At 51.8% G+C, this 18,627-nt stretch overlaps 2 protein-coding genes and 1 long non-coding RNA gene across 14 annotated transcripts in view; 1 reads left to right on the top strand and 2 right to left on the bottom strand.

The window, feature by feature from the left end:
* Positions 1 to 3,005: 3,005 nt before the first annotated feature.
* Positions 3,006 to 6,017, bottom strand: FEZF2 (FEZ family zinc finger 2). The gene is made up of 5 exons (XM_065075566.1): positions 5,679 to 6,017; positions 4,501 to 5,345; positions 4,277 to 4,411; positions 4,052 to 4,184; positions 3,006 to 3,604 (listed from the first exon to the last, which is right to left on the bottom strand). Exons 2-5 carry the CDS (start codon positions 5,287 to 5,289, stop codon positions 3,342 to 3,344), a joined length of 1,320 nt encoding a protein of 439 aa, XP_064931638.1. The 5' UTR covers positions 5,290 to 5,345; positions 5,679 to 6,017; the 3' UTR covers positions 3,006 to 3,341.
* LOC135580471 (uncharacterized) lies at positions 3,531 to 12,354 on the top strand. The gene is made up of 3 exons (XR_010475127.1): positions 3,531 to 3,669; positions 10,401 to 10,541; positions 12,220 to 12,354. It is a non-coding gene; the product is annotated as an uncharacterized LOC135580471 (long non-coding RNA).
* Positions 12,355 to 16,425: 4,071 nt separating this feature from the next.
* CADPS (calcium dependent secretion activator) overlaps positions 16,426 to 18,627 on the bottom strand; it is a 211,435-nt gene continuing 209,233 nt past the window's right edge. For all 12 annotated transcript variants that reach the window (XM_065075553.1, XM_065075561.1, XM_065075555.1 and 9 more), the window contains one exon: positions 16,426 to 17,778. In XM_065075553.1, coding sequence (XP_064931625.1) covers positions 17,599 to 17,778 — 180 coding nt within the window. In that variant the 3' untranslated portion in view covers positions 16,426 to 17,598. The remainder of the gene's footprint in view (positions 17,779 to 18,627) is intronic.

Genomic DNA, 18,627 nt, shown 5'->3' with positions numbered 1-18,627 from the left:
GCATTTTTTCTTTCTTCCGTCCCAATGGGGCAGTTGAGGCCTCCACTCCACCCCCCAGTGGGGGCCTTTCTTTTCTTCCCCACCAGCTTTGAGCAGCCCTGTTTCAGATTGGCCTTTTTATGTTTGATATAAAGAATAGTTGTTGGCCAATTCCATCTTTTCATCGCTGCTCTCCAGGCCCGGGTCCAAGCGGCTTGTCAGATGCTCATTAACTCCCCCTTTGGCTCTTTCCAGTGTGTCTCCTAAGCTCATTGTGCCAAGAACTAGCGCTTCTTTCTCTTTACACGGCTCCCTTTCTCTGCTCCATCAGGGAGACAAATTACTTTCCAAAAGGGATCGCCAGGGATGGTTTAATGAGAATTTCTCTAGGGCTGGCCGTGGAAATCAATGTAGTTAACATTCGGTGCACTTAATTGGACTTTTCTCTTCTGCCTCCTTCAAAAAAACTCTGAAGCTATCCTGTTAATCTCTCATTTGTAATCAATTGTGTTGACTAAACAAAAGTCTAGGTCGTCCTTTCTTCCTGTCCCAGACAATCCTTTGTTGCCTCTAAATGCCTCATTCTTGAGTGCTCCTGGTCGTGTAGATGGGTCCGATTGTTGACAGTTCATTATTGCGCTTTTGTCCATTTAATCTCTCTCGCTGTGTTTTGCATGTGCATGCCTTAATGAGCTCCGTTGGCAATTAACATGTTTCTAGCAGCAAACTGGTTGCTCAGACGTTTGGAGAGCGGAGTGCAGGGAAAAGGGCAACGCAGCTGCCTTTAGGTTGTTCGCTTCCCGGTGCCCGGCGGGAAGCACCTGGGTGCGCCTGGTCCCGGGGAGGTGGCGGGTCGGGCCGGGCGGGCCGAGGGGGAAAGCCCGACGGCTCTGGCACGTCTCTCTCTGCACGGAGGCACCTCTAACCCTCCCCCCGAGGCACCGGCACCGCTCAATCTGTTGTGTGCGCGGCTGCGGCGCCGGGAGAGGGGTTTTTGTGCGGGTTTTGTGTTGTTATTGAGGCTTGCTGGCAAGAGTGCCGAAGTGTGAGCAGTCGTGGACAGCAGAAACATCTTGTGAGGGAGAAGATAATTGGAGTCTCTGGCGTGTGTGTGTCTGACAGAGCCGCCCCTCCCCCGCGATCTGCGGCTTGTGTGTGCCGGGATCCGGGTGAGATCCCGAGGGGGGGCCCGGGGCCGGCCGACGGTGAGCGCGCTGCGGTGGCCCCTTCCCAGTGCGTCCGAGGTCGGGGGAAAGCCGGAGCGACACCCGGCCCGGGAAGGGCTGCCCGCTGCCTCCTGGGAGGGACGAGGTGACCAAACCCACCCAGCGGCCCGTCAGGGTGTCCCGAGGATGCCCTCAGCCGTGACGAGGATGCTTCCCCCCCCCCCCCGACGGCTCTGTAAACAACGTCGCTTTTTATAAAAGTGAGAGAGGAACGCGCTTCCTTAATTTCCTTGCCGGGAGCGGGTTTCGCACTGCTCTCGCATCATCAAGAGGGCTGGGGAAGCAGCCTGCTCGCTGTCTGTGGAGCCCGCAGCCGCACCTGGCTCCCGCTTTCGGCACCCGGTTGGCAGCCCAGACCTCTTCTCAGTGCCCGAGGTGCGGAGGAAGCGCCGCTTCCCCCGGACCTGGCAGCGGGACCGGCTCCTCGGGCTGCTCACGCTCCGCTCCCCTCCTCCGGCACCTCGTCCTGCCGTGGCCTCCCTCCGCACAGTGCCCTCCCGAAGAGGGGGTCCCTTCCTGCTGCCCCCAACCTGTGGGGTGTCCCGCCCCGTCTGTGCCGGCGGCGGGAGAGCCGGGCTCGGCTGGCGGATTGCAGCTGCGATCCACCTTCAAGGGGTTGAGCTACAGCCCCGTCGCTTGGGGGACGGTTTCTCCCACCCAAAGTTTTCCAGAGCAGTGACTGAGGCCGACGAGTGTTGCTTTTTTTTTTTTTTTTTTCCCCCGTCCTTTTAAATTTTCTTTTAACCTAAATCTCTCCCAAAAAAATCCTTTAACAAATTCTGGCACTGTCTTTCCTTGCTGCCAGGATCACTGGGCATACTTTCCCGCTCCTCACCTGACCCGAAACATCAAACCGCTACTTCTGGTTCTTAAAAATGCAAACCCCGAGAAACTCCGAAGTCGTCCCCGTCCCTCCAGCGGGAGTACGGGGCCTGTCAGCCCCCCGACCCCAGCCCGCTCCGCGGGAATCGCGGAGCAGCGTAGCCGAATAATGAATCCAGAAAGCTGGAGCGCGGGGTCGCCTCCCGTTCCTGCGCTCGGCGCCGATCTGTGGTCGTCCTCGCCTCCCACCATTTAACCACTCAATTAAGCAGAGAAAGGTGAACTCCCCATTACGTCGTCCCCAGGCATTTTGGTGTGTCTCTCGTTCCCCTCTTCATTGGCAAGCTCGGCCCGAGTAGCACGCACAGCCACGGTCGGCTCAATCTCCTCTCTCCGCTAGAATAATATTGTTCCTAACGACGTGGCCGGAATAGACACTTGCATATTAGAAGTGAGGGAAGGGGGGAGATGAGAAGGGAATATTTAGTGTAATCCAAGTGCTTGATTATCCATATTCTGATCAAAAAGAGTTTCTGAGGCCTGCTGGGAGTGATTAGATTAATGTAATGCGGTTTGAAGGGTCTGTGTTTTCTCTCTTAATTTGGGTCATTACTCGGAAAGCAAGCGTGAGATCATTTCATCTGCATGCAGGGAAAGATAGTCATTCAGGAGCGGCTTAAACATGCGGTAATGAACCGACCCCGGAGAGCGGCACTAGGAAACTTCTAGTTGCCCTTCGCGCAGCGGCCGGGACCGGCGGGTCCCACACCAGCGCTGCCCTTTTCCCGGGGAGCAGCAGCCCTCTAAAGTCGCCCGGTTCCCTCCCGCCCTCGTTTTGTTTCCTCTAGGGCCCGCGGCCCTCGTTGGGCTCCGGAGCGACAGGCCCGGCTGCCGGAGCCCCCGCAAGCCGCGTTTACACGGGGGATATCGCCGTTGAGCCCTCTCCCCGCTCGACCGGGGCCGAGGTGGGAAATGAGACACCTGTGAAGGGCCGGTTTATTGTCCCATGATAGATATATATAGATATATATTCCTCACTTATTCGAGCGTACATTTAAAATGGAGATTTACAGACACGTATAAAGAGCGCTGTCCTGGTGCCGGGTGGGGGGCGGCCAGCCCGGCCTCTCCTGGCCCTCTCCGGCGGTGCAACGCGCCGTTAAATAAGATTCCTCTTATATACAACTGTGGCTCGGGATCGCTTGCTACCGGCGGCTGAGCTCGCTGGGGAAAAGACAAGAGAACCAAAGGCTGATTTGGATAAATAGTGCTGGCCTGGTGGAGCAGGTCCGAGTGGGGAGGGGCGCCGGGCCCTTAGCTCTGCCCGCTGCGCCCAGGGTCCCGCGGCGGCGGCGGAGGAGCGCTGGAGACGCTGTCGTGCAACTTTCGGACGTGCTTCTTTAAATCAAAGTTTCTGCAAAATCCTTTCCCGCAAGTGACGCACGTAAAGGGCTTCTTGTCGTTGTGGGTATGCATGTGGAAAGTCAAGTTATAGATCTGGTGGAAGGCTTTGTTGCAAATGGTGCACTTGTACTGCTTCTCTCCGCTGTGGGTCAGCTTGTGGTTCTTGTAGTTGCCTGCGACAGAGGAAAAAGATGGAAAAGGGGGTTACCCGAGGGTGCCCGGGCCGCACGGCGCACAGGTAAGGTAGGGAAGGGCGGGTGGGGGCTTTAGGAAGTGTCTACCCCTCTGCACCCCGTCCCACTTGTCAAACTCGGTCCGTGTCACCGTGGAGCAGCGCGCAACTGGCACGGCACAAATGAGACGCAGGGTCAGCCCGGTGACCCGCGGCAAATGGAGGGCTCTGGATTAGGACCAAGGCCCGGCACCTCTCATTTAAAAAGCATTTAGGGAGAACCGTCAGCAGTCCCCGGCGATGCGGCCCGGCTTAGAGGGAAAGTAATTGGGAGCGGCGGCGGCGGCTCTGCCCGTGCCCCTCTCTCCCCCAGCCGGGCAGGACTCGCCGCGTTTAATCCCCGCTAATGATGGGCGAGGGCCCCACGGGGGCCCTCGGCCCGGCTCACCTTTCTGGTGGAAACCCTTGCCGCAGAACTCGCAGACGAAGGGCTTGTAGCCGGCGTGGATGCGGATGTGGGTGTTGAGCGTGGAGCTCCTGTTGAACGCCTTCCCGCACTGGTTGCACTTGTGGGGTTTCTCCTGTACCGAGGGGCAAGAAGCCCGTCAGGGGGACTGCGGGGAGAGCAGGTGGGGAACCGCCGCCTCCCACATCCCGCCTGTCCCCCACCTACCTGGGTGTGGATGATTTTGTGCCGGCATAGGGTGCTGGCCTGGCGAAAGCCCTTCCCGCAGACCTTGCACACAAACGGCCTGGCCCCCGTGTGCACCGGCATGTGGCGGGTGAGGTTGTAGTGAGCGTTGAACACCTGCGGGGAAGCGCCGGGAAGGCGAGGTCAAGCACGGCGGGGCCGCCGGCCGCCCCTCACCGTCCCCCCCATGCCGGCGCCCCCCTTACCTTGCCGCAGACCTCGCAGGTGAAGTTTTTGGGCTTGCCCTCCGCCGCCCCACTGCCGCCGCCTCCCAGCTTGGTGTGGCCCTTAGGGGGGCCGCCGCGTTCCGCCGCTGCCGCCTCCTTCATCACCTGGTCCAGGTGTCCCGGCAGCCGTTCCTTGTGGGCGAAGGGCGGTGGCGGCGGCAGCTTCTCGGCCGCCAGCCCCGCCAGTTTGGCGTTCTCCAGCAGGAAAAGCTTCTGATGGGCCGAGAGCCCCCCCGGCGGCGGGGCGCCCAGCAGGCCGGCGGGGAAGAGCTGTCCGTGCAGGATGTCGGCCGGGTGGTACGCGGCGTCCAGATAGTTGAAATAGTAGAGGGAGCGGGGAGAGGCCGGTACGGCCCCTGCTTGGTGGATGACCTGCGGCTTGATGAGCCGGCCGCTGGGCTGGCCCAGGGCGAGCTCTGCCTTGCAGCAGACGCCGCAGTTGGCTTTGCAGAGCCCCGCGCCGCCCCGCAGGCTGCTCTTCCACAGCTCCGAGTAGTTGAGCAGAGTCTTGGAGGGCACCTCGTAGCCCAGCGGCGGGATAGGGATCACGCAGGGCAGGGGCGAGCAGAGGCTCAGCGGTTTCTTGCCCGGGTCCGGCTCCGGCCCGCCGTGCCTCTGCTCGAAGGCTGGCTTGGGCTCCGACGTCTTGGCCATGATCCGCTCGATGGAGAAGGCCAGGGTCTTGGAGGGGTTAGCGGCAGCGGCCCTGCCGTCGTGCCGGGGGCAGGAGGAAGGCATGACCGTCTCCAGCGACCCTGAGCTCGCCATGTCGCTCCACCGTGCGGGAACTTGGTGTGAGCAGCGACTCGCTCCCGCTCTCGGCTCTGCATTCCAGAAAAGCCAGGAGACAAATCAATTTAATAAGCACCTTGTTCTTCCCCCCCCCCCCCCCCCCGGCACCCCCTCCCTATTTACATTCAAATGAACATATCCAAGAACAATGGCACGTAGGGTACCAGATTACTGCTCATTAAGCGGAACACGCTAAAGTAACATGCAAGCTAGACCTTGTTAGTATTAAAAAAAAAAAGAAAAGAAAAAGAAAAACCTCCCCCAGCCCAATGCCACCCAGCCCAGCCCCACCGATGGCCGCGGTGCGGGAAATGTGGGGCGGGGGCACGGCGAGGGGCGGCGGGGCTCGCCTTGGGACCCCTTACCTTTACTCAGTGCCGGCGAGACATATCCAAGCAGCTCGGTGTGGCCACAGTCACATTTTGGTAGCAAACATCTTCCTGAGCGTCAGATCACGGTCTCATACATTTAAAGCTGACATCACATGAAGTCACTTCGAGCAGAATGACATGGGGATGCCACCATGGATCTTCCCCGAGCCGAGGCGCCGGGCTGGAGCGCGGTGGGTTGGGGCAGAGAGAGGAAGAGAAGCCCCCCCTCCCTCCACGCACAATTTCCTTCCAGTTTAAGACGCACAAATCGCTCGTGTGCGAGCTGGTTTTTTTCCTCTCTCTCTCCCTTCTTAAAAAGCAACTTGCAAAGCAGAGGAATCGTTTTGCATGTGGCAAATTAGAAGGCAAGTGCGATTCACAAGTTGGGTGGAAAAGAGTGCTCCAGTTCTCGCTGGGGTTAGAAGAGCCACTCCGAGTGAGCGTGAGGATTTTTTTTCTTTCTTTCTTTTTTTTTAAGAAGGGGGAGAATGATTTTTTTTTTTTTAATTTTTTTTTTTCCTAAAACAACTACCACGCAACCATGCTCGGGTTATTTTGGCAACCCATCTGCAATCAGCTCCGTTGCAACCGAGCTGGAAGATAATTAATAAATTGTCACTTATCTGCGAGCCTCCCCAGCATGTATAAATTAATAGCCAACCCATTAATTAGTACACTGTATTAATGTTAATTAAACTTAGTTTAATTCCACCCCCTCCCCTCTCAGGGTAGCTGGTGATTAGCCTTAAATAAACGGGGAGAGAGTCGAGTCCGGGGCTGGGTTTTCGCTGCTTTAGGAAGAAAAAAAAAGAAAGGACCGTTGTGCTGCGAACGGGAGTCTTGCGAATTGTCGCCCCCGAAAGGTACCCGCTTCCCCGGGGGGCAGCCGTGTGACTCTTCCTTTCCCTTCTAGCCCTGTTCTTGCCCACCCCCCCCCCCCCCCCCCCCCAAAAAAAGGCGACGCAACATTATAGTGCCTGGATGCCGGGGTTTCTTCCCTTCCTCTCTCTAATTAAATCGACTTGATGCGGGAGGGGAGGGTTTGCAGAAACCTCAGATGCAAGGACGCGGTAATTGAGAGAGCCTCGTGTCCACCTGTTTTAGGGGGGCCCGGCTGCAGCGGCAGCACCTTCCCGGCCCTGATTAGCCGCCCCGTCCCTTGCCGGGGCTATTCAGCCCAACCAATTTTCCACCAGCGATTCAGGGCGCTCAATTCTCTTTCACTTGTAGCCACTATAGCGCTGCGTGGAACCTGGTTTTGTGTGTTTCTAAAATAAAGGGGAGGATTATCCGGGGGAGGAGGGGGGAGAGCGAAGGGTTTAGATTGAGCCTGGCCAGAGGTAAAGCAAGCAATGAAAAGGCCCCTATTTTTTTTTTTTTTTTTTTCTGCCTCCCTAGCACGCCTAAGAAAGTTTGGAGGAATTCGGGGGTTTTGTGCGGCGCTGACAAAGCCGCGCCTCCTCTCCCCGCCGGGGCAGATCGCTGCCGGCTGTTTGCAGACAGGCTTTTTCACCTGCGAACCACAACACGCTCCAGAAACAAACTTTGAAAGCGGCGACTTCCCCCGGCGCTCCCACAGGCGGAGGGGAGCGCCCTGTCCCGGGGCTGCGCTCCGGGCCGGCGGACACCCCGCTTCGGCTTGCGGGGTGGGGGGAGTCCCCGACTGGAGCATCAGGTGTTGGCGTTTCGCAGCCCTGCCCGTTCCATCCTCCCCACCTGGCTATAACGGGTCACCGTGCAAGGGAGGGGAAAACCGCCCCGCTTTTTGCGGGAGAGTGTGGGTCGGGACTGTGGAGAGCTACAGGTATCGGCACAAGCCTCGTCCGGTGGATGGGCTGCGGGAGAGCCTGGCTGAGCCCTGAGGAGCCGCGCAGAGCTGCCCGCCCAACCCGCACCTCCGCCGGGCAGCGGGCAGGCGGCGGCTGCGCTCCGCTCGCTCCTGGGGCTCGCCGGCTTTAGCAAAGTATTTAATTAGCCTCCACAAACTTCTTTTCCTCGCCTGCAGATTATACTGAGTGGAGGGTTGGGAACTATTTTACACCTTGCCACTCACATGTTAATTAATCTCTATCTAACCCTAATTGCAGTTTATTCAAGCACCGCTCAACAGCTCACCCACACAATAAACACTGGGGCTGCTTTTATCCATATTACTCCCCGCTCACACGTTGAGTAATTAACTCCAGTACCAACTAATAGTGCAAACAAATATTTTCTGTAAACGAGATGATTTCGGGCAGGATAAAAGAGGGCTGCGGAGCCGGGGCCGGGAGCTCGCTGCCAGCTTCCCCGCGCCGCCCTCGTCCTTGCCGGGGTGTTTTCTGGCCCGGATCTCTGCCTCCCTGGCCGAGCGGACGGCTCCGCCACTCCGCACCAGTTGCCCTGCTCGGGACAGCGGGTCCCGCAGGCCTCGGGGCTCCCGTGGGCGAGGAACGGTGGTGGGGAGCCGGTACAGCAGCCCCGGGGCAGCCTCCTTCCCGCGGCCCGGAGAAGACTCTCGGAGCCTGAGGCCGGGTACCGACCCGGGATGTGCCGGTGCTTCCCAGCCGGCAACGAGCCGGGGTACCGCACGCCTTGTGCATCAGTGCTTTAGATCCCAGCTAAGAGGCGGGCATCGGAGCTCAGTATTTTAATTGAAATCGCAGGTTTAGGCACAGCTGGAGGCTGTCTCTATCGATTGGACTTCTGCTATTCGGGCGAGCATATTACAAATGACTGAGTTCGAGCCAGCTGCCCCAGCCTCACCGCCCTGCCTTCACCCCTTTCTGCGCTGTGAGCTCTGAACGGGGCTGGTGGGTTTGAGAGGGGTCGAAGTGGCCCAGCCCAGCTTTGGGGGGACAGGAGCGGTTGCACGTCGGGCGGGCTGCGGGGTCCCATCTCTTTCTGCCGCTTTCTGTTTCTCCCGTGGGGTTTTAATCCTTCACGCCCCGGTGTTTGGAGGGGAGAAATGGTTTGCGGACTCTTCCCGGGAAAGACGCACGGTGCGAAGCCTCTCGCGACGCAGACGCGATCGCTCTTACTGTTAATTTTGTACCGCTCTCTCCCCCAAAAAACGACGGCGGTGTCGGGACGGCCCCGACCCCTTGCGCGGAACGCGCCGGGCTCGCTCGGGGCTTCTCGAACGCCTCTTCTCATCACTTGGTCCCACACGCCCCGGTCGCAAACGCTCCCCGGACGCTGAGATCGAAAACCGGCCGGGGTCTCCCTTTCGCCTCCCGACAAACAGACCCAACTGGGCGAAGGGCTCCGGGGTGCGTCCCGGGTTGGTCCGGGGCGGGCGGGGAGCGCAGGGTCCCCGCAGGCCCGGCCCGGCTCCCCGCGCCCGTCGGGGCAGTCGGCGCTGAGCGTTTATGGTCCACTGAAAGACAACTTAGGATCCTCCTAGTTATTTAACTTGGCAGCTGCTTAAACTCCACAGTGGAAGCTGCCGAAAGTTATTAACATTATGCTTCGATCTCTCTGAAATGGTGGCTTTGATTTCTATGCTGCTTCGCTTTTTATATGTATTTTTTAATACTTTTTTTTTTTTTTTTTTTTGTAATAGTAGTAGCATAAGGTGATGGACAGCTGGGCAATCCACCAGCCCAAGAATTTAGGACGAGGCTGCCTTTGTGAGCTGAGGGGACAGTTTCTGGATGTAGCTTTGTAGCTTTGCGGCTGGTGCAAGGTGCAGTGGCGAAGCCCAGGGCCAGGGTCGGGCTGGGCTGCAGTGCTGCCCGGGCCTGGCCCACCATGCTGGGTTTGGGTCTGGCTTGATTCAAAGCAGCAATTTACCCCCTCAGAGTGTTGCCCAGGGATGGTCAGAGTTTGGTTCGCGGTAGTCAGAGACAGACACTTTTTGGACAAATTAGTGTGCAATGAATGTGGAAACAGGATAGCAAGGTCTGGGGCTGGGGTGAAGAGGGGGTGGTTATCCATTTGACTGCTTCCCGTTGCCCCTTTGAAGCCATGGTACCTTGTGTAATGGGAGCAGTACCAAGACCTCAGCCCCCACGGGCAGTCTCTCTCATCCTGCAGGGCCCTTAGGGCTGGTAGGGTGACCCTGCCGTGTGTCACCCAGTGGTGACCAATGCTGTGTGTGGGGCAGGGGCAATAAATGGCGAGGCCACCTTGTCTGCAGCAGAGGCTGTTGTTTCTGCGCATTCACTGAGTTGTGCACACATTACTGCATATACATAGGTAGATAATTTTTTAATAGTTTTTATTTTTTAGATTTTATTTGTTTGTTTTTTCATAATGAAACACTTCTGGGGAGCTAGGTTTTGCAGCATGGCGTGGGTCCCACAGCAAATGTGGTTAGTGGGATTTTGGAAGGGATTTTGCACTGGACTGCCCTGGTTGATGTTGTCAGTGATGGCAAGAGTAGCATTGATGTTTTTAACCTGAGTCTAATTTTAAAGAGCTGGTATCTGACCTGCTCCTAAAGCTGTTTGAAATCTAGCCCTACTGCAGAGCACCTGGCAGGGCACCGTGGCAGGAGCTGCACAGAGTTCCTCGATGGCAATCAAACTGGCTTATGTAATTCTAAAAATGGCAACTCCTTACTTGCCACATCTCTTTCTGTCTATGCGGAGAGTCCTGCAGAGCTGCCAAACAGAAGCAATTGAATGAACTCTTTTCTCGGCTCATTCCTCCTTCCGCAGCTCAGAGAAAGTGAGCCAGAGCCTATTCTAGTTTGCCTGTCAACAGGAATGGTAACTAATGGCTCAATCCCAGCCAGGCGTTATGTCCCCAAAACACTGCCTGCCTGTGAGGAGTGGAGAGAGACATCCTGGGTGAAGTCTGGTGCGAGACAGGTGTGGCCCAGGAGGCAGTGGAGGAATCGGTGGAATCCACATCATGTCCGAAGTCAACCCGGCAAGTAAGGCAAGCAAGACGTTGAAGGGGTGAGGTGCTGCTCTCCATCCTTATCATCAAAAATAGTCATTCTTCATGTTGCAGTAATGGAGAGATGCTGCATTTCATTTCTTCATGCTGAAACCAAAAGATGTCCCTTCCTAATGTTTTGAAATGTTATACTTTTTCATTTTCAAAGAGTGGGAGCTTTTAAATTTTTCTGTTTTTGTGTTTTTTTCCCCTTATTTTCTATTTAGGAGAAAAGGTGGGAGGAAGTAGAGAAGATGAATATAATGGGGGGATGGCCTTGTTCTCACTTTCCTACTGAAAACGCTTCAGAAAAAGGAGCAAAAAGTGGTGAAAACGAGTAGAAGCCCACTTCAGTTTTGTGTTCCTATTCCTTCCCTTTTTTGCTTGAAAGAAGGTTGGCCAAAAAAAAATAAGTGGGACAAACCCCACGTGTTTTGAATTATTCTCCCTTTAATGAGACAGAAAAACATCTTGTTTTCAAAATTACTTGCTTTTTCAATGAAAAAAAAAATCAAATAGAGTAGGAATCTTTCCAAAGCCAATCTTTCCACCGTCTTTTTGCAACTCGCTCCCTACTCGGTGTTGACCAGATTTTCTGGCTATGCCACATGTTATGTTGTTTGAGATTTGTATTTGCTCTTGTTTGAACTGTTGTCACAGGTGTCCTCACCTGCTGCAGAGCAGGACCCCATAGGCTGCGAGGTACCGAGGTGACAGCAGACGGCAGCATGTCACCTGCTTCCTCTGGGCCATGTGGGACCAGCCAGGCTGCAGCATCCCTGTCCCTGGTGGTGGTGGCTGAGTTGCAGAGACCCTGGCAGGACTCCCAGCCTGACTGGTAAAACTGCTGCTGTGCCGCTTGGGCATAAGAAAAGTGCCAGTTTTACCCCAGAACTGCTAAAAAATCCCATCAAAAATCAGAACCTGAATGAAAAATCCAGGCCTTGCTATTGCAGGAAAAAACTTCAATGCATGACCCAAGTATTCCCTGAATGTTCAAGAACACCCACAAATTCTGTAAAAATAGCTGATAATTTATTTATTTGATTTAATTATGAGCCTAGCTTGTGATTTTGGGGTGGAGTTGGGGCTCAAGTTAGTGATGCTGAAAAAACAATTTAGAGAAAAGCCCAGGCAGGTCATCAGCTCTGGGGAGCAGCTTAGGCTCTTCCTCATGAAATGGTGAGTATTGCAGAACCCACCAAGGGCTCTGAAACTTCTTGGGTGTGGAGTCCCCCACCAGGGTGACTGTTTCTCTCTGGAGGAGCTATAAGCTGGATGAGGTTGGTGTCCCACAGCCATGGCCAATGTGCGTTGGAGGGACTGGTTCATCTCTTCCTGCTTACACACCGGGGTGGACCAAGGGTAGGTCTGTTGTGGTGAGCATTAGCTGCCCTTCAGTGGGTTGTTCTTCCTGTCCACACTGGGCTGTGCTGCTGGGTGACTCCCAGCACCGGTGAACATGGCGATGGGACGTGTTCCTGTCCCTTATGTGAGGGTCCATGTGGGCTTGGAGGCTGCTGTGTGCTCTGCCTCTTATGTGCATCCCAAACCCAAACCTGCAATCTTTGCTGGTTTAGCTGGATAGAAAAAACCCTTCCCCGTTATCAGAGCTCACCACCATGTTCCTTTGAAGACTCTGAGTGATTTCTCTCTTCCTCTCTTCTAGCACATGCTTCTCCTCTCCAGCTGCCAGCCTGGGACATCCCCCCGAGATCAGCTGCTTGTGGAGTTCTCTCTGCCGAAAACAGTCCTAACCAGTGCGGCCTTTGTTCCCCCCAGCTGTCGTATCCTCCAGGATCTGCAACAAGTCCTCCTCGTACAGACCCGTCCTGTCAGTCACCAATCTGATCTGACCACCTGGTTTGTTTTTGAATCAAGCACTCGAGTCATAACATTTCTGTTTATTTCAACAACTGTATTCCTTGCATAGGAAATGAGCCAAGATGGTCTAAGGCAGGGGGAGCGAAGCATGTCATGGTTGTAATTGCTTTTGCTCTCCCAATATCAAATTTTACAGTATAATCAAAATCTTATTTTTGTACTACTGGACTCTGTTATTGACTTAATCTTCTTAAGTGCTCCTATTATTCCAGTGATTTCATCGTTGCATGTTGATTTTAATCTTTTGATCTCCATATTAGCTACTGCCTGCAACTAATTTGTTGCTCAGTGTTTTTCTTTGTTTTGACCTGTGAGGCATTTTCCTCATGGCACACAACTCTGCTGGCAGATTGCATATAATCTCTGCACTTTTTTTCTCCCATATTTTGCATAGTTACAACAAATGCAGATTTACAACTCGAAATGGAATATGAATCTTTTAGAAAGGCTGAGGAGAATATCACTTTGGGTTTAGCTCAAGAGCTTAATGTGCTTGAATAAAGGAAATACCACTGAATACGGTTCACCGGAGGGAGGTGTCATGCAGGCTTTTTAGTCCAGCAAGTTCAGAATGGGTGGCAAATGCGATAATTGTAACTTTTATTATATGCAGCCAAGAATCAAAGACTTTCTGAAAGCATTGCTAGACCTATGATGAAGAAGGCTGGTTTTTGTGAATGGCTTAAATGACTCTCCAAGCTGGACTGAGCTTGACGTGGCGGTAGCTCTGTTGAACGATGACAGCACGAAGCAGGTTTTTGAACAAACATTGGTGGTGGTGACTGTGGTGCAGAGTCGTGAACTTCACACACAAAGTGCAGAGGTTGAAATATGGCTCAGCTGTGTTTTGGTTGGCCATTAGATGACTGCTTTTTCCCTTGGTGGTTGATGGTTTAACCTGTGCTGATTTATCGGGTGCGTTGTTTACTTTAGTGTTTTGTTTTAAAGCTTAGAGAAGTAATTTTTGCCTTAGGTTTGCTGTGACTTTTGAAAAAAGAACACAGCCTGAACACTGGCAAAATCATCTTTGCTTTGCTGCGTGTGTGTTTATGCTTCTGAACACAAATTGTCTTCTAATATTTTTGACGTTTTGGTCACTTGAGAGGCAGAAAAGCAATTTCTAAGATGCCTATGGGCCAGGAGACGTGCATTACAGCAGAGAGGAAAGAATCTGTTCGTTGCTGAAATATAAAACAAATTGGATGAACAGCTGCTGACACTTGTCAGTCAAATAGTTGATAGCATTTTCAGTCTCCATGCCACATGCTTTAAGTAAGTCTGTCAAAAAAAGGATATTTTCACTGGACTTCCCTGTAAATATGAGAGAAGTTTTGGCCTGATCTATCATTTAAAATTTTGCTGGCAGAAGAATGAAATTTTCCTCTTTCCCCAAAACTGATTGACATAACTGTACTGGCAGATTCTTCATCTAGGTGCAGTTGTACTGGCAGGAAGTTCTTTGACTGTTGGAGCTCGTTCCACCGCAGCAATGGGTTGAAACAAACCCAGCAGCAAACCTTTCCGTTCCTCGGCTGGGTTTGCCAGGGTGCTCCCATCCATCAGCCATTGCAGCTTTGCTTTGCAGGAGCCCGAGTCCTGTCCAAAGTGTAGTCTGTGGGTCAGGAGGGCTTTTAACCCAGATTGATGTTTTTCAGACAAAATCAAACCATTTTGGATTCAGCATTTCTGCAGGATTAACCCAACCTGGCACTTCTTGCTCCTGGTACTGTGGTGCAGGACCTGGGTGGGAGGGTTGTGCTGTCAGCACCTACTTCACCATTTGTTGGATTAAAGGTGATGGGGATCAGGGTGCAACATGCTTCTTTGCTCAAACCACAGGCTGCAGGCTCTGGAGCAGGAGTTTAAATCCTGCATTGCTTGTACATCAGCTCTTCTCCCTGCTCACGCTTAACTATGTAACTTGAAGGTCATAATTTGGATCCAAACTCCTTAAAAGAAGTAAGCTGGCTAATGCTTTCCTTGTTTTGAATGCGTGATCAAGTCTTACATATCCTCAGGGTTGTTACAGAGTCTCTGAGGTGCTTTATTGGGTTTGAGGACAGATGAAAATCTGCCAGAGGCTATAGGGTCCCTGCTAATGACAGAGAAACTCAAGCAAGGGTGCCCATTGCTGCCGTTTTGGGGAGGCACCTTTGTGCGTTAGTGATGCTCAGCCAAGGAGCATCTCCTGAAGGCTGCACCCACACTCTTTCATTCAAAAAACTGAGCAAGGCTCGCTATTTTGAAAGGTGGCAGGTGGAAGTGGGCTGTGTTTTTACCCAATAAATATTTCATGTTAAAAAAAAAATATAAAAGGGAGCCAGTTCCAGAGCCAAATCAAGCTGTTTCTCCAGCTCTGCTTTGCCTGACTTAGAGCTGAGCTATAAATTTGCATCGCCCCGAGTGTTCTTTGCTACCAGCGTGGTGACCACCCCAGGTAAGCGGTGCACTTCCCAGTGCCTCCTCTTCATATAAATATTTGGGACAACTGCGGGAGAGGATGAAGAGGGCACGAGCACATGTATGCACCAATAGGTGTGTGGATCTCGGCTAACTAGAAAGAAGAGATTAGGTGTTGCTTGTGGTTTGATCATGACTTTATGTCTTCTGAGACTTGTTTTGTCAGGCAAGTCCTGTGAGGGCTTCGGGGTGTGATGGAAGGTTCCAAGCGTAATGATGTTGGGATACAGGCAGTTTTTACACACGTCTCAGTGACAGACCTGCAGAGGCACTAGAACTGTGGGACTTAAACACTCACCTGCTACCTCAGTTCCTCTGAGGAGTTAAGACCAAGTACTTGCATAATTGGAGGGTGGGTAAGAAGGGGGAAGAGCTTCCTGTGTCAGTGGCCAAAAGGCTACATTTCCACTTAAGTCCTCAGGGGTGGTTTTTCCAGGCAATGCTTTACCAGCATCATGGAGCAAGACAAAAAACCAAGTTGGTCTGCTGGTCTACAGTCTGGGTTCCAAACTTGTCTATCCTAGTGCATCAAATGGTTTATGAACATGTGCTAAATGTGCATGCCCACCACCTGCTCCTACAGTAAAAGCCCTGCCAATGTCTCTGTTCCCAAGGAGGGTGGTGTATGCTGGTCACCACCGGTCAGTGTGTGTTGAAGCAACGTTTGGCCATCCTGATGGGGCTGCAGGGGATCTCCAGAGCCAGGTGCTGAACTCTGTCACCGAGGGAAGGGACCAAGAAATCCAGCATTGTGTAAGAATGTGCTCCAGGCCGCGTAACTATCCCAGTCCCATTTGGGACTCAACACCCCCTCCACAGGCTGGTCCCAGAAGTCCCCTCCTCCTCTCATATGTCCAGGGAGTGTCTCATGGCTCTTGGGCACTGGAAGATGGTTTAATTTAACGATTTGTTATGTCAGGCAGGTTAGTCCAGGCAGGACATTTTTCCAACGTTTGCCCATCTTTTCTTTGTGGGTGGTGAACATTTGTCCTTGTTCCCCTGGATGGTTGCTGTGTTTCAGGGTGAAGGACATCAGCTCTTCTGCTTCTCCCTCAAATGACTGAAATCCAGGCTAGCAGGAGTCATTTTTGGTTTGAATTGGCTGCCAGAAGGGAGCGACTGCGAAGCCTCTTGGAAAACTACCAATCTAACATGTCTTCCATCAAACCAACCTGCTTTTTAATGTCAGCCTGAGGTTTGCCCCATGCCGTGTGTTTCTAAGTGCCCTGCAGGCTGCTGCAATTCACCACTTTGGGAGAAGTTAAAATACAAACTGAGGTATTTTGGTGAAAGGTAAGTATTGGGCAAGGATCACAACCATGTAACAACAGGGGCTGTGCCTGAGCAGACCATCAATTAGAGGTCCAGAGATGAATCGTAGGACATAGAGTGCAGATAATGGTGGCCACTGCTGCTCAGGTGACAGCAGAAATGCCCTTGTACCTGGGAAACAGTCAGTCTGGTCCCACCCTGATCTTGGGGAGCAAATCAGGAAACCATCTTCTTAATTAATAAACTGTAAAAACACCCATGAGAAAAGAAAATGCCTTTATTCTGAGAGGTGGGGGCTCTTACATCTCAGCTTGTGTTTTTTTCTTTCCTAAGGCAGACATAAAAAGACTCCATAATTTATTATTGGGACATCTGAATAGTTATTTATTGAGAAGCCACAGTTCTCACACTTTTACAACTGTCGGCTTGTATAAGGCAAAAAAAGCAAAATGGATCACTATTTTACACAGAAAGTAAAAGCTCTGGAGGAGGGACTGATGGACATGCAGTTACTGGTCAAAATGCAATGTACATGACATATATAAAAACCATTGTGAAACAGAAGAATTGTAAATTATGGTTACAATCTACCGAAATAAATATTCAATATATTATTATAAACACATTTGTATAGTCTAAGATTGTAATTAAAGTTGTCTTTGTACATACACGGTTATTTGAAATTTAAACAAAAAATGTAACATTTAGAGGAGCAAATGTCAACATAAAACAACTGCTTTGGACTTGTAATGTGGCATGATATATCCATAATGATAGGATTAATCTGGTGTGGCAATTAGAATGACTAATCCTTTGGGATGTAGCCTCTATGGAGTTAACTGCATATTGAAGGGAAGAGCCTGGTACATTAACTAGGATGCAGAATGATTCAAACGGCTGTCTGGGTTTGTTTGTTTTCTGGTTTTTAAATGAACAGAGAGAACAAAAAAAATCATTTGTAATTGCCTCGTTCTTCTTTTAAAAACAAAGCTGTTTTTTTTTTATTAATTTTTAAGCAGTTGGCATCCACAGAAGAGAAACAAAGAAATGAAAGGACTCGATTCACTCATCTTCACAACAATTTACCATCAATGTATATACAGTACATTAATGAAGCATCATTTAAACTTTAATTATAACAGGGACACACCTAGCATGTTTTCTATGTAGTTTTTTTTTTTTTCCATTAACAGTATTAAACAATGGTGCTCCATATTGCTTATGAACGTATAGATATGAAATTAGGAAACCGATGAATCAAAGAGAGGTGCTAATCTTATTTACCACACAGCTAACATGGCATTTGTATTGGTAAACTTCTCATGGGCATTTAGAGCTGACAGAAAAATTCCTAATGTGGCTAACTGAGTTACAGACGAGGTACATGCACGGATACCAGGCGATGCCCAGCCGCTCCTCCGGGTCAGCATCCCTAGTCGTCCTCTTCATCTTCCTCATCGCTGTCCTTCATGGTGATCCCCTGGAGGCCTCCGCCTTCACTGACTGACGCCGTGGCCTCCTCTACCGTCAGCCGGTTCCGGATGGTCTCATAGGTTTTGCTGTTTAAGGTGGAGTCCAGCACACCTTGCAATCGGAAATCCCGGTACGTTTTCTAAAGCGGGGAGAGGCACGGAGGAAGGAGGAGACAGCACAGAGGTCAGGGCTGACACCGGCTCCTCCGCAAGAGCCAGCCTGTGTCCCCATGCCCAGGTTTGAGGCCAGTAATGGAAGAGCGGTGACAGCAGGGAAACCCCAGCCCCAGGGATGTTTTGCAGAGGCTGTGCCATAGCAGACGTCCCCTTTGGGTGCCTGGAGAAACAAATTATGGCTTTGGGGCTCCAGCCCGGCCTTTGTAGGGTGGCCGGGCCGGGTGGCTGCATGGAAGCTTCAAAGCAGGGCTGGAGGAACAGGGGCTGCTCAGGGGAGCTTTGCAGATGGGAGGCTGGGGGTCTAAAAAGACACAGAAGCATCAAATCGGGGCTCTGCTCCAACTAACTGCCCTTGCTTCTGCCTGCATTCATCTGCCCAGTTATTTTTCTTCACGCAGCAGAATGTTTATCACCGGTAACCGCAGACGTGATTACACGTTCCCGGAATGCTCTGTATTAAATAATCCTACCTACAGTATTGGGATTAAATAAACTAAGTCCAGGGAAAATTGTTGATGTATAAACATAAGTACAGGGCATGTGTTTCTTAAATCTCTCTTTCTTCACCTAATTCTGAAACGGGAGTTGTATTTCCATGGTTAGCTGTATTTCCCTTGTTATTACAATTAATATTTCTCATTTGAATTTACGCTTAAAAATTTATTGACTCTGAGATAAAACTCTGGCCTCATAGTTCATTTAATTGTGCTCTGTGCAGAAACCATTTACTGTTCTGCTATTTCAGAAAGTCTTTGGATTTGTTGTAGTTGCATCTGAATGTAATATTGGTATAAATAAAGCACAAGGAAGAA

This window comes from Columba livia, chromosome 10, assembly GCF_036013475.1.
Source record: "Columba livia isolate bColLiv1 breed racing homer chromosome 10, bColLiv1.pat.W.v2, whole genome shotgun sequence".
Lineage (NCBI taxonomy): Eukaryota > Metazoa > Chordata > Aves > Columbiformes > Columbidae > Columba > Columba livia.
The sequence above is the reverse complement of the archived record's forward strand: the minus strand, read 5'-3'. Positions and strand labels throughout refer to the sequence as shown.

Bases quoted from the DNA above. Each gene is read 5' to 3' on its own strand.
- FEZF2 (XM_065075566.1), bottom strand. From the start codon at position 5,289: ATGGCGAGCTCAGGGTCGCTGGAGACGGTCATGCCTTCCTCCTGCCCC. The intron at 4,412-4,500 runs GTAAGGGGGGCG...GCTTCCCCGCAG, and splicing joins CCTGCGAGGTCTGCGGCAAG to GTGTTCAACGCTCACTACAA. The intron at 4,185-4,276 runs GTAGGTGGGGGA...CCCTCGGTACAG, and splicing joins ACAAAATCATCCACACCCAG to GAGAAACCCCACAAGTGCAA.